Source organism: Pseudophryne corroboree, chromosome 6, assembly GCF_028390025.1.
Source record: "Pseudophryne corroboree isolate aPseCor3 chromosome 6, aPseCor3.hap2, whole genome shotgun sequence".
In the NCBI taxonomy this organism is placed as follows: Eukaryota; Metazoa; Chordata; class Amphibia; order Anura; family Myobatrachidae; genus Pseudophryne; species Pseudophryne corroboree.
The window spans coordinates 123,195,800-123,216,088 of record NC_086449.1 but is presented as its reverse complement, the minus strand read 5'-3'; the positions used below and the strand labels follow the sequence as shown (position 1 = coordinate 123,216,088).

Below are 20,289 nucleotides of genomic sequence, written 5' to 3'. Positions count from 1 at the left end.
CGTTAGAGAAAATAAGAATTTACTTACCGATAATTCTATTTCTCGTAGTCCGTAGTGGATGCTGGGCGCCCATCCCAAGTGCGGATTGTCTGCAATACTTGTACATAGTTATTGTTACAAAAAAATCGGGTTGTTATTTGTTGTGAGCCGTCTGTTCAGAGGCTCCTACGTTTGTCATACTGTTAACTGGGTTCAGATCACAAGTTATACGGTGTGATTGGTGTGGCTGGTATGAGTCTTACCCGGGGTTCAATATCCTTCCTTATTGTGTACGCTCGTCCGGGCACAGTATCCTAACTGAGGCTTGGAGGAGGGTCATGGGGGAGGAGCCAGTACGCACCACCTAATCCTAAAGCTTTATTTTTGTGCCCTGTCTCCTGCGGAGCCGCTATTCCCCATGGTCCTGACGGAGTCCCCAGCATCCACTACGGACTACGAGAAATAGAATTATCGGTAAGTAAATTCTTATTTTCTACAAGCAGGTGTAGATGCGGGCCTAAAATTGGGCTCAATTAAGGTCCAGATTTCAGCTTTATCGGTTTCTTTCAGAAACAATTGGCCTCCCTTCCAGAAATTCAGACTTTCGTGAAGGTGGTGTTGCACATCCAACCTCCATTTGTGCCCCCAGTGGTACCTTGGGATCTTAATGTGGTGTTGCAGTTCCTTAAATCACATTGGTTTGAACCTTTTACCGAAGGTGGAGTTGAAGTTCCTCACTTGGAAAGTGGTCTTCCTGTTGGCCTTGGCATCTGCAAGGCGGGTGTCTGAGTTAGCGGCCTTGTCTCACAAGAGCTCTTATTTGATCTTCCATGAAGATAGAGCGGAATTGAGGACACGTCAGCAATTTCTACCGAAGGTGGTTTCCTCTTTCCACATGAACCAACCTATTGTGGTACCTGTGGTTACTGATGCTTTCACTGAGTAAAAGTATCTGGATGTGGTCAGAGCTTTGAAGATTTATTTCGCCAGAACGGCTCAGATTAGGAAAACAGAGGCTCTGTTTGTCCTGTATGCTCCCAACAAGATTGGGTGTCCTGCTTCCAAGCAGACCATTGCGCGCTGGATCTGTGGTTCGATTAAGCAGGCGCATTCCATGGCAGGATTGCCGTTACCGAAATCGGTGAAGGCCCATTCCACTAGGAAGGTGGGCTCATCCTGGGCCATTGCCCGGGGGGGTCTCGGCGTTACAGCTTTGCCGAGCAGCTACTTAGTTGGGTTAAAACACTTTTGCTCAGTTTTACATGTTTGATACCCTGGCCGATGATGACCTCAAGTTTGGTCAATCGGTGCTGCAGAGTCGTCCGCACTCTCCCGCCCGTTCTAGAGCTTTGTTATAACCCCATTGTTCTAATGGTGACCCCAGCATCCTGTAGGACGTATGAGAAAATAGGATTTTAATACCTACCGGTAAATTCCTTTTCTTTTCGTTCGTAGAGGATGCTGGGCGCCCGTCCCAGTGCGTACTGTATCTGCTGTTATAAGTTGTGGTTTCACACTTGTTGTGTTATCTTTTTGTCAGCATGTTGCTGAAATTGTTCTTGTCCGTTGACATGTGTTCCGTTGAATGCCATGTTGTACGGCATGCTTCAGGTGGTGTGAGCTGGTATGAATCTCACCTTAGTTTAACAATAAATCCTTTTCTCTAAATGTCCGTCTCCCTGGGCACAGTTCCTATAACTGGAATCAGGAGGAGGGGCATAGAGGGAGGAGCCAGTTCACACCCATTGAAAGTCTTAACGTGCCCATGTTTCCTGCGGATCCCGTCTATATCCCCCTTGGTTCTAATGGTGACCCCAGCATCCTCTACGGACTAAGAGAAAAGGATTTACCGGTAGGTATTAAAATCCTATTTTCTCCTTCATCCACTAGGGGCCACTGGAGTGCAGATACAATGGGGATATAGTAGGCAGTAACTGGGAGCTGGCACTTTAAATTTATAACCATGTGACTAGCTCCTCCCCTACTATGTCCCTCCTTCAAGCCAGTCTTTAATTTGTGGCCAAGTGAGCTGGTTCACTCTTGGGTTTTCTCTTAAAAATTTTTTTTTTCTTTTTCTTTCTTCACAGTCTGGCAGCTCTGCCTCTGCCAGTCTGCACCGAGGGAGCTGCCGGCCGGGTCCCATCGCAGATGCGTGCGGCTTGGGATGGTCCCTGGCTGAAGGAGACACTGAGCTCTCCGGAGTTGGCCGGACACCGCTGCGTGCTGCGCGTGTCTGGGCCGCTCCGTCAGCAGAAGGTCCCGGGAGCATGGCAGCGGTGAGTATCAGTGGCCGGACACCGCTGCGTGCGGTGCATGTCGGGGCCACTCCACCAGGATCCTGCAGCAGCGGTGAGTACAAACGCTTCCCCCGCTCCCAGACTCCGGCCGTGGCTCACATTGCCGGCACGGGAATTCCATTTAACAGAGGCTCCTTTGTAGTTTTAAATTCGTCGCCGTTACAAGGGGAGCGGAACTTAATCCCACTCTGCACAGCGGGCTCAGCACCCCCTGCTCCCCGGCCGCGGCTTGCATGGTCGACGGAGGATGCAGGGCGCTTCCCACTACATTGGCGCTGGAGCTTGTAAAGTTTAAATTGGGTGTCATAACGGGGGGGTGGGCGGAGCTGACTCCCGGCATGGGCCTCAGCTCCCGGCTGCTCTGGTGGCTCTTCACGCACTGGCGGCCATTTACTCTCTGCAGGGGAAACCTCTGCCCTGACTCTGCTGCTTGCGGTGAAAGTCAGGGTCATCTCATCACAGCGGTGAGTAGCTTTTTCAGTGATCTAATGTCAGGGTATCATTAGGAGATATAACGCTAGCGCCATTGATTTTAAAGTTAGGCGCCATAGCAGGGGGGCGGGGCTTAAACCCGACTTCTGCTCTCAAGTCAGTGCCCCTTTGTCCAAGGAGGCTAGTGCTGTTAATTCAACACAGAGGCCCCTGGTTTTAGGATATGGAGCCAGCTCACTAATGCTCTATATCATTGCCCAGTTAGGCTCACTGAATATTTAATGTAGTGATTAGTGATATAGTGATCTAGTGATATATATATATATATATATATATATATATATATATGTGTATTAGTGATATAGTGATAGAACTACAAACTTCCACCGCAATTTATTATAATAACAGGTACAGACCTGGGGTCACGTCCCACATATCTTCACCTTGCCACGTAAAATTTTCCCTCTGCTTAACTCACAGGCTGGTCGCCGTTTTGGGCAATCAGCGGAGCTTCCGAGAAACATGTATTGCACCTGTTCTTACTAATTTAGCAGTACACTACATACAGGGCGGGTATTGACTTCCCTTTATTATTCCTTTGTTTCACTTGGTACTAATACTGTTTATAATTTGGGGAATGTGTGTGGCATCAGACAAATAGCCTCTGTGGCTCAGTACGCTAATAGCGGGGATATCTATACACAGAGACCCGGGTTTGAAGCCCAACAAAAAACAACTTTAAGGGAAACGTGCCTGTCACTGCACGTTATAGTGCAGAGTTTATATAGGGCTACACTTCTTTAACCCACCTTTTCTCTTTTCGTTTAACTAAACGTAACACCCAGGACAGTCAGAGAATTCTCTGTTATGTGAGGATGGTGCGGTGGAGCCATCTGCTTAGCCCTCAACACAGCTGCAGCACATTCCTGTTTGAACAGCTCAGCTTATGCAGGTAAGGTCACTGTTAACCAGAGACCCCGTCCGTCATTTCTCCTCTCCAGGTTTCTAAATGGAGGTTGCTAACCTCAATGTTACACGACTCTGCGGATGAGAGGCCTCTCTTGGAAGAGGAGATAGATGTCCAGGATACTGATGATGTCGGTTTTCGGTGGAGTCTGAACCAGTGTCTCCAGGGTATCGAGGCTCTTTTCTCTGACGTCCTAGTGGATGCTGGGAACTCCGTAAGGACCATGGGGAATAGACGGGCTCCGCAGGAGACTGGGCACTCTAAAAGAAAGATTAGGTACTATCTGGTGTGCACTGGCTCCTCCCTCTATGCCCCTCCTCCAAACCTCAGTTAGAATCTGTGCCCGGCCAGAGCTGGGTGCTCCTAGTGGGCTCTACTGAGCTTGCTAGAAAGAAAGTATTTGTTAGGTTTTTTATTTTCAGTGAGATCTGCTGGCAACAGACTCACTGCTACGTGGGACTGAGGGGAGAGAAGCAAACCTTCCTGCTTGCAGCTAGCTTGTGCTTCTTAGGCTACTGGACACCATTAGCTCCAGAGGGTTCGAACACAGGGCCTGACTTCGATCGTCCGTTCCCGGAGCCGCGCCGCCGTCCCCCTTGCAGAGTCAGAAGACAGAAGAGAAGCGATGAAATCGGCGGCAGAAGACTCCTGTCTTCATTAAGGTAGCGCACAGCACCGCAGCTGTGCGCCATTGCTCCCACAGCACACCACACACTCCGGTCACTGTAGGGTGCAGGGCGTTGGGGGGGGGGGGGGGGGGCGCCCTGGGCAGCAATAAAAATACCTTTGGCATAAAAATACACATAATACAGTCTGTGACTGTATATGTGTAAAACCCCCGCCATTTTTAGTCAGAAACAGGACAGAAGCCCGCCGCTGAGGGGGCGGGGCCTTCTTCCTCAGCACACCAGCGCCATTTTCTCTTCACAGCTCCGCTGGAAGGAAGCTCCCCAGGCTCTCCCCTGCAGTATCCTGGTACACAAAGGGTGAAAAGAGAGGGGGAGGCACATAAATTTAGGCGCAAAATTTGTATATACAGCAGCTACTGGGTAAACACTGAGTTGTAGTGTAATTCCTGGGTTATATAGCGCTGGGGTGTGTGCTGGCATACTCTCTCTCTGTCTCTCCAAAGGGCCTTGTGGGGGAACTGTCCTCAAATAGAGCATCCCCTGTGTGTGTGGTGTGTCGGTACGCGTGTGTCGACATGTCTGAGGTAAAAGGCTCCTCTAAGGAGGTGATAGAGCTGATATGTGTGTGAGAGGGTGTCTCCGTCGACAACGCCGACACCTGTTTGGATATGTGTAAGTGCTAAGGTGAATTTATTGCACAAAAGGTTAGGGAACAGACAGGAAATCTACCCATGTCTGTCCCTATGTCACAGAGACTTTCAGAGTCTCTCAATGCTCACTATCCAAAATAACAAACACTGGTATCGACATGGAGTTTAACTCATCTGTCTACTACGATAATGCAAAGTTACAGCCAAGATGGCTAGAAGGTATTCAATATATGATTATTGAAATAATAGATGATTTGCATATAACTGATGACTCATCTGTCCCTGACACGAGAGTACACATGTTTAAGGGGAAGAATGCTGAGGTAAGTTTCCCTCCTCTCATGAGGAAAAAGAGCGGGAATCTCCAGACAAGAGACTGCAGCTTCCCACAAGAGAATTCTCAGGCTGTATCCTTTCCCCACTCGGGCCAGGATATGTTGAGAATCTTCCCCTGGGGTGTCCTGTTTGCACAGACGGTAGCACTTGCTATTCTCAGGGATCCTGCAGATAGCGTGCACATTCTAGTATACTACGCAGACCGGCGATTGTGTCGGCATGGGTTTATAGCGCTGTGGCAGCGTGGACAGGTACCTTATCAGCAGAGATTGAGACCCTAGTATGCAATATAAATATATTTAAAGATGCTGTCTTAAGTGATAGATATATAGTTATAAAGCATGCCCAAAGAGACATGAGTATACTGGGTCCTAGAGTCAAAACTATGTCGATCTCTGCTTGACGTGTCCTGTAGAATATGCATTGGACAGATGATGCCGACTTAAGAGGCATATGGAAGGCTGAGGATTGTGTGGAGAAGGGTTCTCGGGCCTGGTCTCCACAGCTATAGCTGGTAATTCTGCTAGTTTGCCTTATATTCCTGCACAGCCTAAGAAAGCACGACATTATTAAATGCAGCCTTTCGAATAAAGAAACAAGAAAGTCTGAGGTGCGTCCTTTCTTGTCAGAGCCGGGCAGCTAGTTCCCAGGAACAGAAGTCTTCCCCGGCCCCTACAAAAATCCACCAATGTCGCTGGGGCTCCACAGGCGGAGCTAGGCCCAGTGGGGACACGCCTTCGTAAGTTCAGCCACAAGTGGGTTCACTCCCTGTTCGATCCCTGGGCAATAGATATTGTGTCTCAGGGATACAAGCTGGACTGTGAGAAGATGCTCCCTCACCGATGGCCCTGCCGGCTTCCCCCCAAGAGAGGGAGCCAGTGTTAACTGCAATTCACAAATTGTATCTTTAACAGGTGGTGGTCAAGGGTCCCCTCCTTCAACAAGAGGGTGTTATTATTCGACCATGTTGTAATCCCGAAACCAGACGGTTCGGTCAGACCCATATTGAATTTAAAATCCCTGAACATATACCTGAGAAGGTTCAGGTTCAAGTTCAAGATGGAATCGCTAAGAGCGGTCAGTGCAAGCCTAAAAAGGGGGAGACTTTATTGTGAATCGGGACATAAGGGATGCATACCTTCATGTCCCCATTTATCCACCTCATTAGGCGTACCTCAGAATGGGTGGTCTTCTGTTTGCCGGCGGTCGGGCTCCCGGCGCTCAGTATACCGGCGCCGGGAGCCCGACCGCCGGCTTACCGACACTTATTTTCCCTCGTGGGGGTCCACGACCCCCATAGAGGGAGAATAAAATAGTGTGGCGCGCCACCGTGCCCGTAGCGTGGCGAGCGCAGCGAGCCCGCAAGGGGCTCATTTGCGCTCGCCAAGCTGTCGGTAAGCCGGCGGTCGGGCTCCCGGCGCCGGGATGCTGGTCGCCGGGAGCCCGACCGCCGGCCACCCGTAGTGAACCCCTCAGAATTGCGGTACGGGATTGTCATTACCAATTTCAGATGTTGCCGTTTGGTCTCTCCACGGCCCCGAGAATATTCACCATGGTAATGGCGGATATGATTGTGCTCCTGCGGAAGCAAGGTGTCACTATTATCACGTACTTGGACGATCTCCTCATAAAAGCGAGATCAAGAGAGCAGTTGCTGAACAGCGTATCACTTTCTCTGGAAGTGTAACGGCAACACGGCTGGATTCTATATATTCCAAAGTCGCAGTTGGTTCCTACAGGTCATCTGCCTCTCCTAGGCACGATCCTAGACACAGACCAGAAAAGGGTTTATCTCCCGATAGAGAGCGCTCATGACACTAGTCAGGAATCTATTAAAACCAAAATAGGTGTCAGTGCATCACTGCACTCGAGTCCTGGGAAGGATGGTGGCATCATACGAGGCCATCCCCTTAGGCAGGTTCCATGCGAGGACCTTCCAATGGGACTTACTGGACAAGTGGTCCGGATCACCTCTTCAGATGCATCGGTTAATCACCCTATCCCCCAGGGCCAGGGTGTCTCTCCTGTGGTGGCTGCAGAGTGCTCACCTTCTCGAGGGCCGCAGATTCGGCATTCAGGACTGGATCCTGGTGACCACGGATGCAAGCCTCCGAGGGTGGGGGGCAGTTACACAGGGAAGAAATTTCCAAGGTCTGTGGTCAAGTCAACAGACTTGACTTCACATCAATATCCTGGAACTAAGGGCCATATACAACGCCCTAAGTCAAGCGGAGATCCTGGTTCGCGACCAACCGGTTCTGATCCAGTCAGACCGCAGGGGTTCATGTAAACCGCCAAGGCGGCACAAGGAGCAGGGTGGCGAGGGTAGAAGCCACCAGAATTCTTCGCTGGGCGGAGAATCAAGTAAGCGCACTGTCAGCAGTGTTCATTCCGGGAGTGGACATCTGGGAAGCAGACTTCCTCAGCAGGCACGACCTCCACCCGGGAAAGTGGGGACTTCATCAGGAAGTCTTCACGCAGTTTGCAAATTGATGGGAACGGCCTCAGGTGGACTAGATGGCGTCCCACCTCAATAAAAAGCTAAAAAAGGTTTTATGCCGGGTCAAGGGACCCTCAGGTGATAGCTGTGGTCGCACTAGTAACACAGTGGGTGTTCCAGTCGGTCTATGTATTCCCTCCTCTTCCTCTCATACCCAAGGGATGAGAATTGTAATAAAAGGGAGGAGTGAGAACAATATTCTTTGCTCCAAATTGGCCAAGAAGGACTCGGTACCCGGAGCTGCAAGATATGCTCTCAGAGGACCCATGACTTCTGCCTCTCAGACAGGACATGTTGCAACAGGGGCCCTGTCTGTTCCAAGACTTAACGCGGCTGCATTTGACAGCATGGCGGTTGAACGCCGGATCCTAGCGGAAAAGGGCATTCCGGAGTCAGTTATTACTACGCTGATAAAGGCTAGGAAGACGTGACAGCAAGACTTTTTCACTGTATATGGCGAAAATAGGTTGCTTAGTGTGAGGCCGGGAAGGCCCTACAGAGGAATTCCAGCGGGGTCGATTCCTGCACTTCCTACTGTCAGGAGTGACTATGGGCCTAGAATTAGGATCCATAAAGGTCAAGATTTCGGCCCTATACATTTTCTCTCAAAAAGAACTGGCTTCACTGCCTGAAGTTCAGACGTTGTTCCGGGGGTGCTGCATATTCAGCATCCTTTTGTGCCACCGGTGGCACCTTGGGATCTTAACGTTGTGTTGGATTTCCTGAAATCCCACTGGTTTGAGCCACTTAAGACTGTGGAGCTAAAGTATCTCACGTGGAAAGTGGTCATGCTATTGGCCTTAGCTTCGGCTAGGCGTGTGTCAGAATTGGCGGTTTTGTCATGTAAAACCCTTATCTGATCTTCCATATGGACAGGGCAGAATTGAGGTCTCGTCCCCAATTTCTTCCTAGGGTGGTATCATCGTTTCATTTGAACCAGCCTATTGTGGTGCCTGCGGCTACTAGGGACTTGGAGGATTCCAAGTTGCTGGATGTAGTCCGGGCTTTGAAAATTTATGTTTCCAGAACGGCGGGAGTCAGAAAGTCTGACTCGCTGTTTATTCTGTATGCAGCCAACAAGGTTGGCGCTCCTGCTTCGAAGCAGACTATTGTTCGCTGGATCTATAGCATGATTCAGCTGGTTCACTCTGCGGCTGGATTGCCGCATCAAAAATCAGTGAAAGCCCATTCCACAAGGAAGGTGGGCTCTTCTTGGGCGGCTGCCCAAGGGGTCTCGGCTTTACAGCTTTGCCGAGCTGCTACTTGGTCGGGGTCAAACACGTTTGCTAAGTACTACAAGTTTGATACCCTGGCTGAGGAGGACCTTGAGTTTGCTCATGCGGTGCTGCAGAGTCATCCACACTCTCCCGCCCATTTGGGAGCTTTGGTATAATCCCCATGGTCCTTACGGAGTTCCCAGCATCAACTAGGACGTCAGAAAATAAGAATTTACTCACCGGTAATTCTATTTCTCGTAGTCCGTAGTGGATGCTGGGCGCCCGTCCCAAGTGCGGACTCTCTGCAATACATGTATATAGTTATTGCTTAACTAAAGGGTTATTGTTATGAGCCATCTGTTGAATGAGGCTCAGTTATTGTTCATACTGTTAACTGGGTATGGTTATCACAAGTTGTACAGTGAGGCTGGTATGAGTCTTACCCTGGATTCCAAATCCTTTCCTTGTTGTGTCAGCTCTTCCGGGCACAGTTTCCCTAACTGAAGTCTGGAGGAGGGGCATAGAGGGAGGAGCCAGTGCACACCAGATCGTACCTAATCTTTCTTTTAGAGTGCCCAGTCTCCTGCGGAGCCCGTCTATTCCCCATGGTCCTTACGGAGTTCCCAACATCCACTACGGACTACGAGAAATAGAATTACCGGTGAGTAAATTCTTATTTTTACAGCAGTTCATTTGGTGCTGCAAGTAAAGGAGTCGGAACTAGACTCTATACGTCCCTCGGGGTTCGGCGCCAATGAAGAAATGACAGCGACTTTCCCAGTTTTGGATTAACTGGATGTGCTCCGGTCGGCGGCCTGGAGACATCCGAATGCACAATTTCAGGTATCAAACAATGTATGTTTTCCTATCCTTTCCCTGCAGCCAGCAGGAAACGATATAAGATCTCTCCAATTGTATACCCCTCGAGGTATCGACGGTCCAAGAAGCTACCGGTTCCTGGTGCAACCTTGCTGAAGTAGTTGTCTGAGAGTAATTGACAGCAGCAGGGGTTCTGCCTTGCTCGGCGCAGGTAGGTTGTTGGGGAACATTTGTCCTCTTGGTTACAGGACTGTTTGCATCAGGATCAGCTGATACCTTTAGCAGATCATATTCACGAATCTGCTTTATATTCTTTTGAGGTCTCCAAGGACATCTGTATCCTCGGAGCCTGAATTTCCGCTTGGGCTATCTTAACCCGACGACCTTTAGGGCTGCGACAGTCACAGGCGGATATTGAATCCTAGTGGGCAGCAGAGGCGTTGTCCATTACGGGCCTGGTCGGGAAGGATCTTCCTGCCTGGATTTCTCAGGCCATTGGGGGTAAGTCCCACTTTTCTTTCCCCTACTGCTGCTCCAGCTCCAAGACTGACCTATACCGGTATTTCCGTGCCCCTTCCAGGTTTCGAGTCCATGACAGATGCGGTACATCCGTCACCAAGGGATCTCGACGTAAGATGCCGAGGCAGAGGTTCAACATCCTCGGATCAGTCTGATTGTAGGTTCTCCAACACACCCCACCACAGGTCGGGCCTCCCTCCCACCTGAGCGATCCCAGGGTGGGCGCATGTCTGTGGTTTTTCTGGGAGGTCTGGGTATGCTTGGGTTAGGTTTCTCATCACTTGCGGTTACATACTCGATTTTGGAGTCCAAAATCCTCACCACGGGTTTGCCGCTTTCCGACGTCAAGAGAGTCGTACTGCAGGCGGCGTTCCAGATGCTTCTATCCGCAAGGGTGCTGATCCCTGTTTCCACGCATTATTGGAAACGGGGCAATTTCTCATGCCTTTTGTTTCTCTTACGTCCTAGAGGATGCTGGGGACTCCGTAAAGACCATGGGGATAGACTGGCTACGCAGGAGACATGAGCACTAAAAAGAACTTTAGATATGGGTGTGCACTGGCTCCTCCCTCTATGCCCCTCCTCCAGACCTCAGTTTGATACTGTGCCCAGAGGAGACTGGGTGCATTACAGGGAGCTCTCCTGAGTATCCTGAAAGAAAGAAATTTTGTTAGGGAGAGAAGCAGACCTACTTAACTGCTAGGCTCTGCTTCTTAGGCTACTGGACACCATTAGCTCCAGATGGAGTCGGAACGCAGGTCTCTCCTAGCTGTTCGTCCCGAAGCCGCGCCGCCGTCCTCCTCACAGAGCCGGAATATAGAAGCCGGGTGAGTATGAGAAGAAAGAAGACTTCAGAGGCGGCAGAAGACTTCGGATCTTCACTGAGGTAACCGCTGCGCGCCATTGCTCCCGCACAACACACACACGGCAGGCACTGTAAGGGTACAGGGCGCAGGGGGGCGCCCTGGGCAGCAATTAAACCTCTGGTCTGGCAAAATCAGGACATATATGGGCTCTGCACTATATATAAGAGATCTCCCGCCAGTTTTTAAAAGAAATCAAGCGGGACCGAAGGCCGCCGCTGAGGGGGCGGAGCTTGATCCTCAGCACTCGCCAGCGCCATTTTCTCCACAGCACACCGCTGAGAAGCTGGCTCCCCGGACTCTCCCCTGCTCAACACGGTGACAGATTAAGAAGAAGAGGGTGGCACATAATTTGGCGCAGTGTTATATATGTATTAAAAGCGCTATCTGGGTAAATTTTTTCCCTGGGTTATTGGCGCTGGGTGTGTGCTGGCATACTCTCTCTCTGTCTCTCCAAAGGGCCTTGTGGGGGAACTGTCTCCAGATAAGAGAATTCCCTGAGTGTGTGGTGTGTCGGTACGCGTGTGTCGGCATGTCTGAAGCGGAAGGCTCTTCTAGGAAGGAGGTGGAGCAAATGAGTGTGGTGTCTCTGTCGTCAACACCGACTCCTGACTGGTTGGATATGTGGAATGTTTTAAATGCAAATGTGAATTTATTGCACAAAAGGTTGTACAAAGTTGAGTCCAGGGAGTGTACAGGGAGTCAAACCCTGCCTTCCACTATGTCGCAGGGACCTTCTGGGTCTCAAAAGCGCCCACTATCCCAAATAGTAGACACTGATACCGACACGGATTCTGACTCCAGTGTCGACTACGATGATGCAAAGTTGCAGCCAAAATTGGCCAAAAGTATTCATTATATGATTATTGCAATAAAGGGTGTGTTGCATATCACAGATGACACCTCTGACCCTGACACGAGGGTGCACATGTATAAGGAAAAGAAACCTGAGGTAACCTTTCCCCCATCTCATGAGCTGAACGAGTTATTTGAAAAGGCTTGGGAATCTCCAGACAAAAAACTGCTGTTTCCCAAAATGATTCTTATGGCGTATCCTTTCCCGGCTAAGGACAGGATACGGTGGGAATCCTCCACAAGGGTGGACAAAGCGTTGACACGCTTATCCAAAAAGGTAGCGCTGCCATCTCAAGATACGGCAACCCTCAAGGATCCTGCTGATCGCAAGCAGGAGACTACCTTGAAGTCAATTTACACACATTCAGGTACCTTACTCAGACCGACGATAGTGTCGGCTTGAGTTTTTAGCGCTGTAGCAGCGTGGACAGATTCCTTATCTGCGGATATAGATACACTGGATAAGGAAACCATTTTATTAACCCTGGGTCATATTAAAGACACTGTCCTATATATGAGAGATGCTCAGAGAGACATTGGCCTACTGGGTACCAGAGTCAACGCTATGGCGATTTCTGCTAGACGAGTCCTATGGACCCGACAATGTACGGGTGATGCCGACTCGAAGAGGCATATGGAGGTTTTACCTTACAAGGGTGAGGAATTGTTTGGGGTAGGTCTCTCGGACCTAGTTTCCACAGCTACGGCAGGTAAATCAGCTTTTTTTGCTTGTGTTTCCTCACAGCCTAAGAAAACGCCACATTATCAGATGCAGTCCTTTCGGTCGCATAAACCCAAGAGAATATGGGGATCGTCCTTTTTTGCCAGAGGTAAGGGCAGGGTTAAAAAAGCTGCCAACCACAGCTAGTTCCCAGGAGCAGAAGTCCTCCCCGGCCTCTACGAAATCCACCGCATGACGCTGGGGCTCCGCTGAGGGAGTCCGCCCCAGTGGGGGCACGTCTTCGACTTTTCAGCCACATCTGAGTTCACTCACAGGTGGATCCCGGGACAATAGAAATTGTTTCCCAGGGTTACAAGCTGGAATTCGAAGAGGTGCCTCCTCGTCGGTTTTTCAAATCGGCCCTACCGGCTTCTCCCCCAGAGAGGGAGATAGTTTTAAATGCAATTCAAAAATTGTGTCTTCAACAAGTGGTGGTCAAAGTTCCCCTGCTTCAGCAGGGGATGGGGTATTACTCAACCCTGTTTGTAGGTCTTAAAACCGGACGGTTCGGTCAGTCCCATTTTAAATTTAAAATCCTTAAACCTATTCTTAAAGAGGTTCAAGTTCAAGATGGAATCGCTCAGAGCGGTCATCGCCAGCCTGGAAGGAGGGGATTATATGGTATCTCTGGACATAAAGGATGCATACCTTCATGTTCCCATATATCCACTTCATCAGGCGTTCCTGAGATTTGCGGTACAGGATTGTCATTACCAATTTCAGACGTTGCCGTTTGGGCTTTCACCAAGGTAATGGCGGAAATGATGGTGCTCCTGCGCAAGCAGGGTGTCATAATTAACCTGTACTTGGACGATCTCCTAATAAAAGCGAGATCACGAGAGCAGTTGCTGAACAGCGTATCACTTTCACTGAAGGTGTTGCAACAGCACGGCTTGATTCTCAATATCCCGAAGTCACAGTTGGTTCTAACGACTCGTTTCCCTTTCTTAGGCATGATTCTGGATACGGACCAGAAAAGGGTTTATCTTCCGATAGAAAAGGCCCAAGAACTCATGAATTTGGTCAGGGACCTATTGAAGCCAAAAAGGGTGTCAGTGCATCACTGCACTCGAGTTCTGGGAAAGATGGTGGCGTCTTACGAGGCCATTCCTTTCGGCAGGTTCCATGCGAGGACTTTCCAATGGGACCTTCTGGACAAGTGGTCTGGGTCACATCTACAGATTCATCAGATGATCACCCTGTCCCCCAGGGCCAGGGTATCTCTCCTGTGGTGGCTGCAGAGTGCTCACCTTCTAGAGGGTCGCAGGTTCAGCATTCAGGACTGGGTTCTGGTAACCACGGACGCGAGCCTCCGAGGTTGGGGAGCAGTCACACAGGGACGAAACTTCCAAGGTTTCTGGTCAAGCCAGGAGGCTTGTCTTCACATCAACGCCCTTCGTCAAGCGGTGAATTTGCTTCGCGACCTACCGGTTCTGATTCAGTCAGACAACATCACCGCAGTGGCTCATGTAAACCGCCAAGGCGGAACAAAGAGCAGAGTGGCAATGGCAAAAGCCACCAGGATTCTTCGCTGGGCGAAAAATCATGTAAGCGATCTGACAGCAGTTTTCATTCTGGGAGTGGACAACTGGGAAGCATACTTCCTCAGCAGACACGACCTACAGCCAGGAGAGTGGGGACTTCATCAGGAAGTCTTCGCAAAGATTGCAAGTCAGTGGGGACTGCCTCAGATAGACACCGTGGGTGTTCCAGTCGGTCTATGTGTTTCCTTCTCTTCCTCTCATCTCCAAGGTATTGACAATCATAAGAAGAAGAGGAGTACAGACAATTCTCATTGTTCCAGATTGGCCGCGAAGGGCATGGTATCCGGATCTGCAGGAAATGCTCACAGAAGATCCGTGGCCTCTTCCTCTCAGAAAGGACCTGTTACAACAGGGTCCCTGTCTGTTCAAAGACTTACCGCGGCTGCGTTTGACGGCATGGTGGTTGAACGGCGGATCCTAGCGGAAAAGGGCATTCCGGATGAGGTCATTCCTACTCTGATAAAGGCTAGGAAGGACGTGACAGCTAAACGCTATCACCGTATATGGCGGAAGTATGTATCTTGGTGTGAAACCAGGAATGTTCCTCCGGAAGAATTCCATCTGGGCCGTTTCCTTCACTTCCTACAGACTGGAGTGAATTTGGGCCTATAATTAGGCTCCATTAAGGTTCAGATTTCGGCCCTATCCATTTTCTTTCAGAAGGAATTGGCTTCTCTCCCAGAAGTACAGACTTTTGTGAAGGGAGTGCTGCATATCCAGCCTCCTTTTGTACCTCCAGTGGCACCCTGGGACCTTAACGTGGTGTTGCGGTTCCTTAAGTCTCACTGGTTTGAACCACTTAAAACGGTGGAATTAAAGTATCTCACTTGGAAAGTGGTCATGTTGTTGGCCTTGGCATCGGCTAGGCAAGTGTCGGAGTTGGCGGCTTTATCTCACAAAAGCCCCTATCTGATTTTCCATATAGATAGAGCGGAATTGTGGTCTCGTCCTCAATTTTTGCCCAAGGTGGTTTCATCTTTTCATATGAACCAACCTATTGTGGTGCCGGTGGCTACGCTGGACTTGGAGGATTCCAAATCCCTTGATGTGGTCAGGGCATTGAAAATTTATGTGGCCAGAACGGCTCGGTTTCGGAAAACAGAGGCACTGTTTGTCCTGTATGCAGCCGACAAGGTTGGCGTCCCTGCTTCGAAGCAGACTATTGCTCGCTGGATCTGTAACACGATTCAGCAGGCTCATTCTACGGCTGGATTGCCGTTACCAAATACTGTAAAGGCCCATTCCACTAGGAAGGTGGGCTCTTCTTGGGCGGCTGCCCGAGGGGTCTCGGCATTACAGCTGTGCCCAACTGCTACTTGGTCGGATTCAAACACCTTTGCAAAGTTCTACAAGTTTGATACCCTGGCTGATGAAGACCTCATGTTTGCTCAATCAATCGGTGCTGCAGAGTCATCCGCACTCTCCCGCCCGTTTTGGAGCTTTGGTATAATCCCCATGGTCCTTATGGAGTCCCCAGCATCCTCTAGGACGTTAGAGAAATTAAGATTTTAAACCTACCGGTAAATCTTTTTCTCCTAGTCCGTAGAGGATGCTGGGCGCCCGTCCCAGTGCGGACTACATCTGCAAGACTTGTATATAGTTTTTGCTTACATAAGGGTAATGTTACAGTTTTGATCAGTCTCGGGCTGATGCTGTTTTGTTTCGTATTGTTAATTGGTGCGTATATTCCAGGTTATACATTGTGGATGGTGTGGGCTGGTGTGAATCTTGCCCTTAGATTAACAAAAATCCTTTCATCGTACTGTCCGTCTCCTCTGGGCACAGTTTCTCTAACTGAGGTCTGGAGGAGGGGCATAGAGGGAGGAGCCAGTGCACACCCATATCTAAAGTTCTTTTTAGTGCCCATGTCTCCTGCGGAACCTGTCTATCCCCATGGTCCTTACGGAGTCCCCAGCATCCTCTACGGACTAGGAGAAAAAGATTTACCGGTAGGTTTAAAATCTTATTTTTTCCCGTACCGAAGCCAGATTGCTCGGCCAGGCCTATTCTGAACTTAAAATCCCTTCAGTCTGTGATTGCTAGTTTGGAGCAAAAAGGGTTTAGACGTCTTTTGTCATCAGGGGTGCCTGTTTACTGGTTCCCATTGGGCTTCCTCATCGGGCTTTTCTCCGATTCGCAGTACAGGATTCTCCTTTCCACTTTCAGAGCTTTCCGTTCGGTCTCTCTTCCGCTTCCACAGTGTTCATGAAGGTCACAGGATGGCCCTACTTCAAAGGCAGGGAGTGACGTTTGTTCCCTAGCTGGACAATCTACTGCTGAAGACCCTTTCTGCAGATCGGTTGCTTCTGAATATCCGGATGATCCCGGATCTTCTGATTTGACACTGGTCTCATTTATGCCCCTCGTACAGTTTTCTGTTTTTAGGACTCAACACGGTCCGTCAGAGGATTTTTCCTTCCTCAGGACCAGTTCCTCTCTCTCTCTTCAGCCAAGTGCGGCACTGAGAGAGGTCACCTACATCCTCCTCTGAGCAGAGGACAACAGTCTTCATTCCAGGGGGGGTCATGCCGCCAAGTCGGGCACCCGGGTGAGTGGATATTCCCCGGAGTTTCGTCAGCTGGTCCGCTGTTGACCTCGGATCGATCTCATGGCATTCCGACTGACTCTTCAGCTGCCCTTTTACTACTCTCGGACGAGAGCCCTGGCGGCAGTAGCCGGGGATGCCCTCACAGCTCCTTGTAACTTCTGTTTAGTCTATCTTTCCAGTCTTACATAGGTTTCGTTTATGGCTTGGCTGTTTACGAGACCTACTCAGAAGGAAGGAGTTCCCTTGTTTGGTTATACCTACTAGGCTCCGAATTCGAAAGTCAGCCTCGCTATTACCACTTTTGGAAACTTTATGTGGCCTGGTGTGAATGATGAAGGTTTTTTCCCTTCGGTTTTTCATTTAGCCGCCTTCTTTGGTTTCTCCGGGTGGTTTTCTCGGCTGCGCTTCGACTAGGTTTACCTGAGTTTCAGGTCTCTGCTCTTTCGATTTTCTTCCAAAGTAAATTAACCTGGCTGCCGGAAGTTCAGACTTTCTTGCAGGGAGTACTCTAACTGCAGCCTCCCTTTCGCTCTCCAGTGGCACCTGGGGACCTCACACTGGTTTTCAGTTTTTTGCAGTCTGTTTTTTGAATTTCCGGAGTCAGTGGAGATGTTTTATCTCACTTGGAAGGTGGTCCTTCTCCTGGCTCTGGCTTCGGCCAGATGGGTGTCGAAGCTTGGGTCTCTCGCTCGCTCTCTCGCTCTCTCTCTCTCTCATTCCCTCTTGCCTGATATTACATGAGGATACGGCATACTCAGCTGTCGTTTCTTCCAGGGGTGTTGTCAGCTTTTTACATCTGCCACTTGTGTTTTCGGCCCTCTCGACGGATTCACCGTATTCACGACCTTTGGATGTTGTCGGGGCGCTCCGACTCTCTGTACAGAGGACTTCGGCTATTCGACAATCTGATTTCTTCTTTGTTCTGTACGATGCTCCCGTCCTGGATGGCCGGGGTACCAGCAGACGTTGGCCCGTTGGATACGTCTGACCATCAGACAGGCTTATTTGGTGGTTGCTCGAGAGCCTCCGCCTTCCATTTTGGCGCACTCCACGCGCTCTAGGGGACCTTCGGGGGTGGCTGCCCACGGGGTTTCCGTGACTACTTTATGTCGCGATGCCGCTTGGTCGGGCCATCATACGTTTGTTTCGTCTTACAGATTTGACACTTTTGCGGCCTCTGTGTCACAGGTTGGCCGAGCGGTGTTGCAGGACTTTCAGCGCTCTCCCTCCCGTTTTCGGAGCTCTGGGACGTCCCCATTGTATCTGCACTTCAGTGGCCCCTAGTGGATGAAGGAGAAATCAGGATTTTGGTACTTACCGATAAATCCCTTTCTCCGATTCAACAGGGGCCACTGGATGCCCACTCAGCGCTGTTTCCTCCTACTTCACTTATCGGGTTGCATGTCACTGTGTGACTGCGCGTTTTGTTCATGTTATCCTCTCACTATATTTCCAGATTTCCTTGGTTTTATCCTGTTTTAGTAGGCTTAGCAAACCTCCTCTACTTTAACATTGGTCTTTTCCAGCTCTCCTCGGGCACAGTTTTAACTAGACTGGCTTGGAGGGGGGACATAGTAGGGGAGGAGCTAGTCACATGGTTATAAATTTAAAGTGCCAGCTCCCATTTACTGCCTACTGTATCCCCATTGTATCTGCACTCCAGTGGCCCCTGTGGAATCGGAGAAAGGGATTTATCGGTAAGTACCAAAATCCTTATTTGTGGTCTGCAATGGATTAGTTACAATGGCTTAACTTTTTTTGTAGAGCATAAAGGTAATTAAAAGTTTGTTTTTAATTAGAAATTTAGGGAGAATGAGTTTTCCAGTTCTTTGCATTGATGTCTGTATTTGTTTTTCGTCTAGAATGGACCCCTCCAGGCACCCATTTAGGGGCTCTCCCTTTCGCATGCCTTTTGGAGTGAATCCTCCATCCCAAGAGGTAAAGGAAGAAGGAGCGTTTGGGAGAGCGATTCCACGATCACGAGGTCGTGCGCTGGCGGAAGCAGCTGCTACGCTCTCTGCTGACCCTACACTTCAGGTAATTAAACAAAATAAAACAATTTTCATTGTTTAGAAGTTCAAATTGCTGTTTCATGCAAACATTTCTATTGTCTAGAGCGCTTTGGTATATGTGTGCGCTATATGAACGTTAATAAATAATACATGTCTATGGTTTTATTTTGTGTTGTGTGCTAAAACCAATTCCGTGTTTTGTGTAGTATTGAAGATAAGATTTTCCTTATTTGCTGTTTAATTAAACCACGTAAAGGCCCGTATTCACGGGCTGATGTGGGAGAGATGTGTGCTGAGTGAACCGCTCAGCACAGCGCGATGTGTGCTGAGCGTGCGGGGGGAGATGGGGAGGGGGGACGCTCATTCTAGCACCAGCGATAGCGATGCACGGGGCTGCGCATCGCTATCGCTGTGGGGAGTACACACGGAGCGATCATGCTTAAAATCTAAGCAATCTAGTCAGATTGCTTAGATTTTAAGTAGCGATCGCTCCGTGAGTACCCCCCTTAACAGTTGTATTGTTGACGTAAACAGTAACTTGTAAAGACCATTTAAGACATTTATTTAAAAAAATGTTTGCTTCTCTACAGAAGGCGAGTTACTCATGTTTCCTTTTCTTTTTGGACATTTTATCACTAGTTTGAAATAGTTATTTTGAAGCACATTAACAAATCAGCCGTTTGTTTTATCTGACTAGTACAAGTGTGATTATGGAACCGTGGCCGAAATGTATTAAGCCTTAAAAAGTGATACATTGGAGTTGGATAAAGAGATATAAAGGGGGTAATTCAGACCTGATCGCTAGGCTGTGTTTTCTCACAGCCTGCGATCAGGTCCAAACTGCACATGCTTATGCACCGCAATGCGCAGGCGCGACGGACCGCAGCTCTGGGGATCGATGCATAGCGATGGGATGGTGCAAAAAATGCGATCACATCGGCAATCGCAAGGTGACTGACAGGAAGAGGGCGGTTGTGGGTGGCCGTTTGCAGGGACTGTCTGAAAAAACGCAGGCGTATTCAAGCGTTGGAAGGGAGGGTGTCTGACCTCAATTCTGGTCCCGGACAGGCTGAAGTGATCGCAATGGCTTAGTAAGTCCTGGGCTGCGCAGAGACTGCACAAAAAAGTTTGTGCAGCTCTGCTACACATGCGTTCGCACACTTGCACAGTTAAAATACACTCCCCCAGTGGGCAGTGACTATCTGATCGCAGGGCTGCAAAAATCGCTGCCCATCAATCAGGTCTGAATTAGGCCCAAAGTACCAGCCAACCAGCTCCTAACTGTCCTTTCTCTAACGTCTTAGTGCAGGGATGGGGAACTTTAGGCCCTCAGCTGTTGTTGAACTATACATCCCAGCATGCCCTACAACAGTTTTAGCATGGCCAAATGGCAAAACTGTA

At 49.5% G+C, this 20,289-nt stretch overlaps 1 protein-coding gene across 6 annotated transcripts in view; it reads left to right on the top strand.

Moving 5' to 3' along the window:
• Window positions 1–20,289, top strand: part of PIWIL2 (piwi like RNA-mediated gene silencing 2) — a 1,076,777-nt gene that overhangs the window by 131,195 nt on the left and 925,293 nt on the right. For all 6 annotated transcript variants that reach the window (XM_063931805.1, XM_063931803.1, XM_063931806.1 and 3 more), the window contains one exon: window positions 18,739–18,913. In XM_063931805.1, the coding sequence (XP_063787875.1) occupies window positions 18,740–18,913 (174 nt within the window). In that variant the 5' untranslated portion in view covers window position 18,739. Of the gene's footprint in view, window positions 1–18,738; window positions 18,914–20,289 lie in introns of those variants that run through there.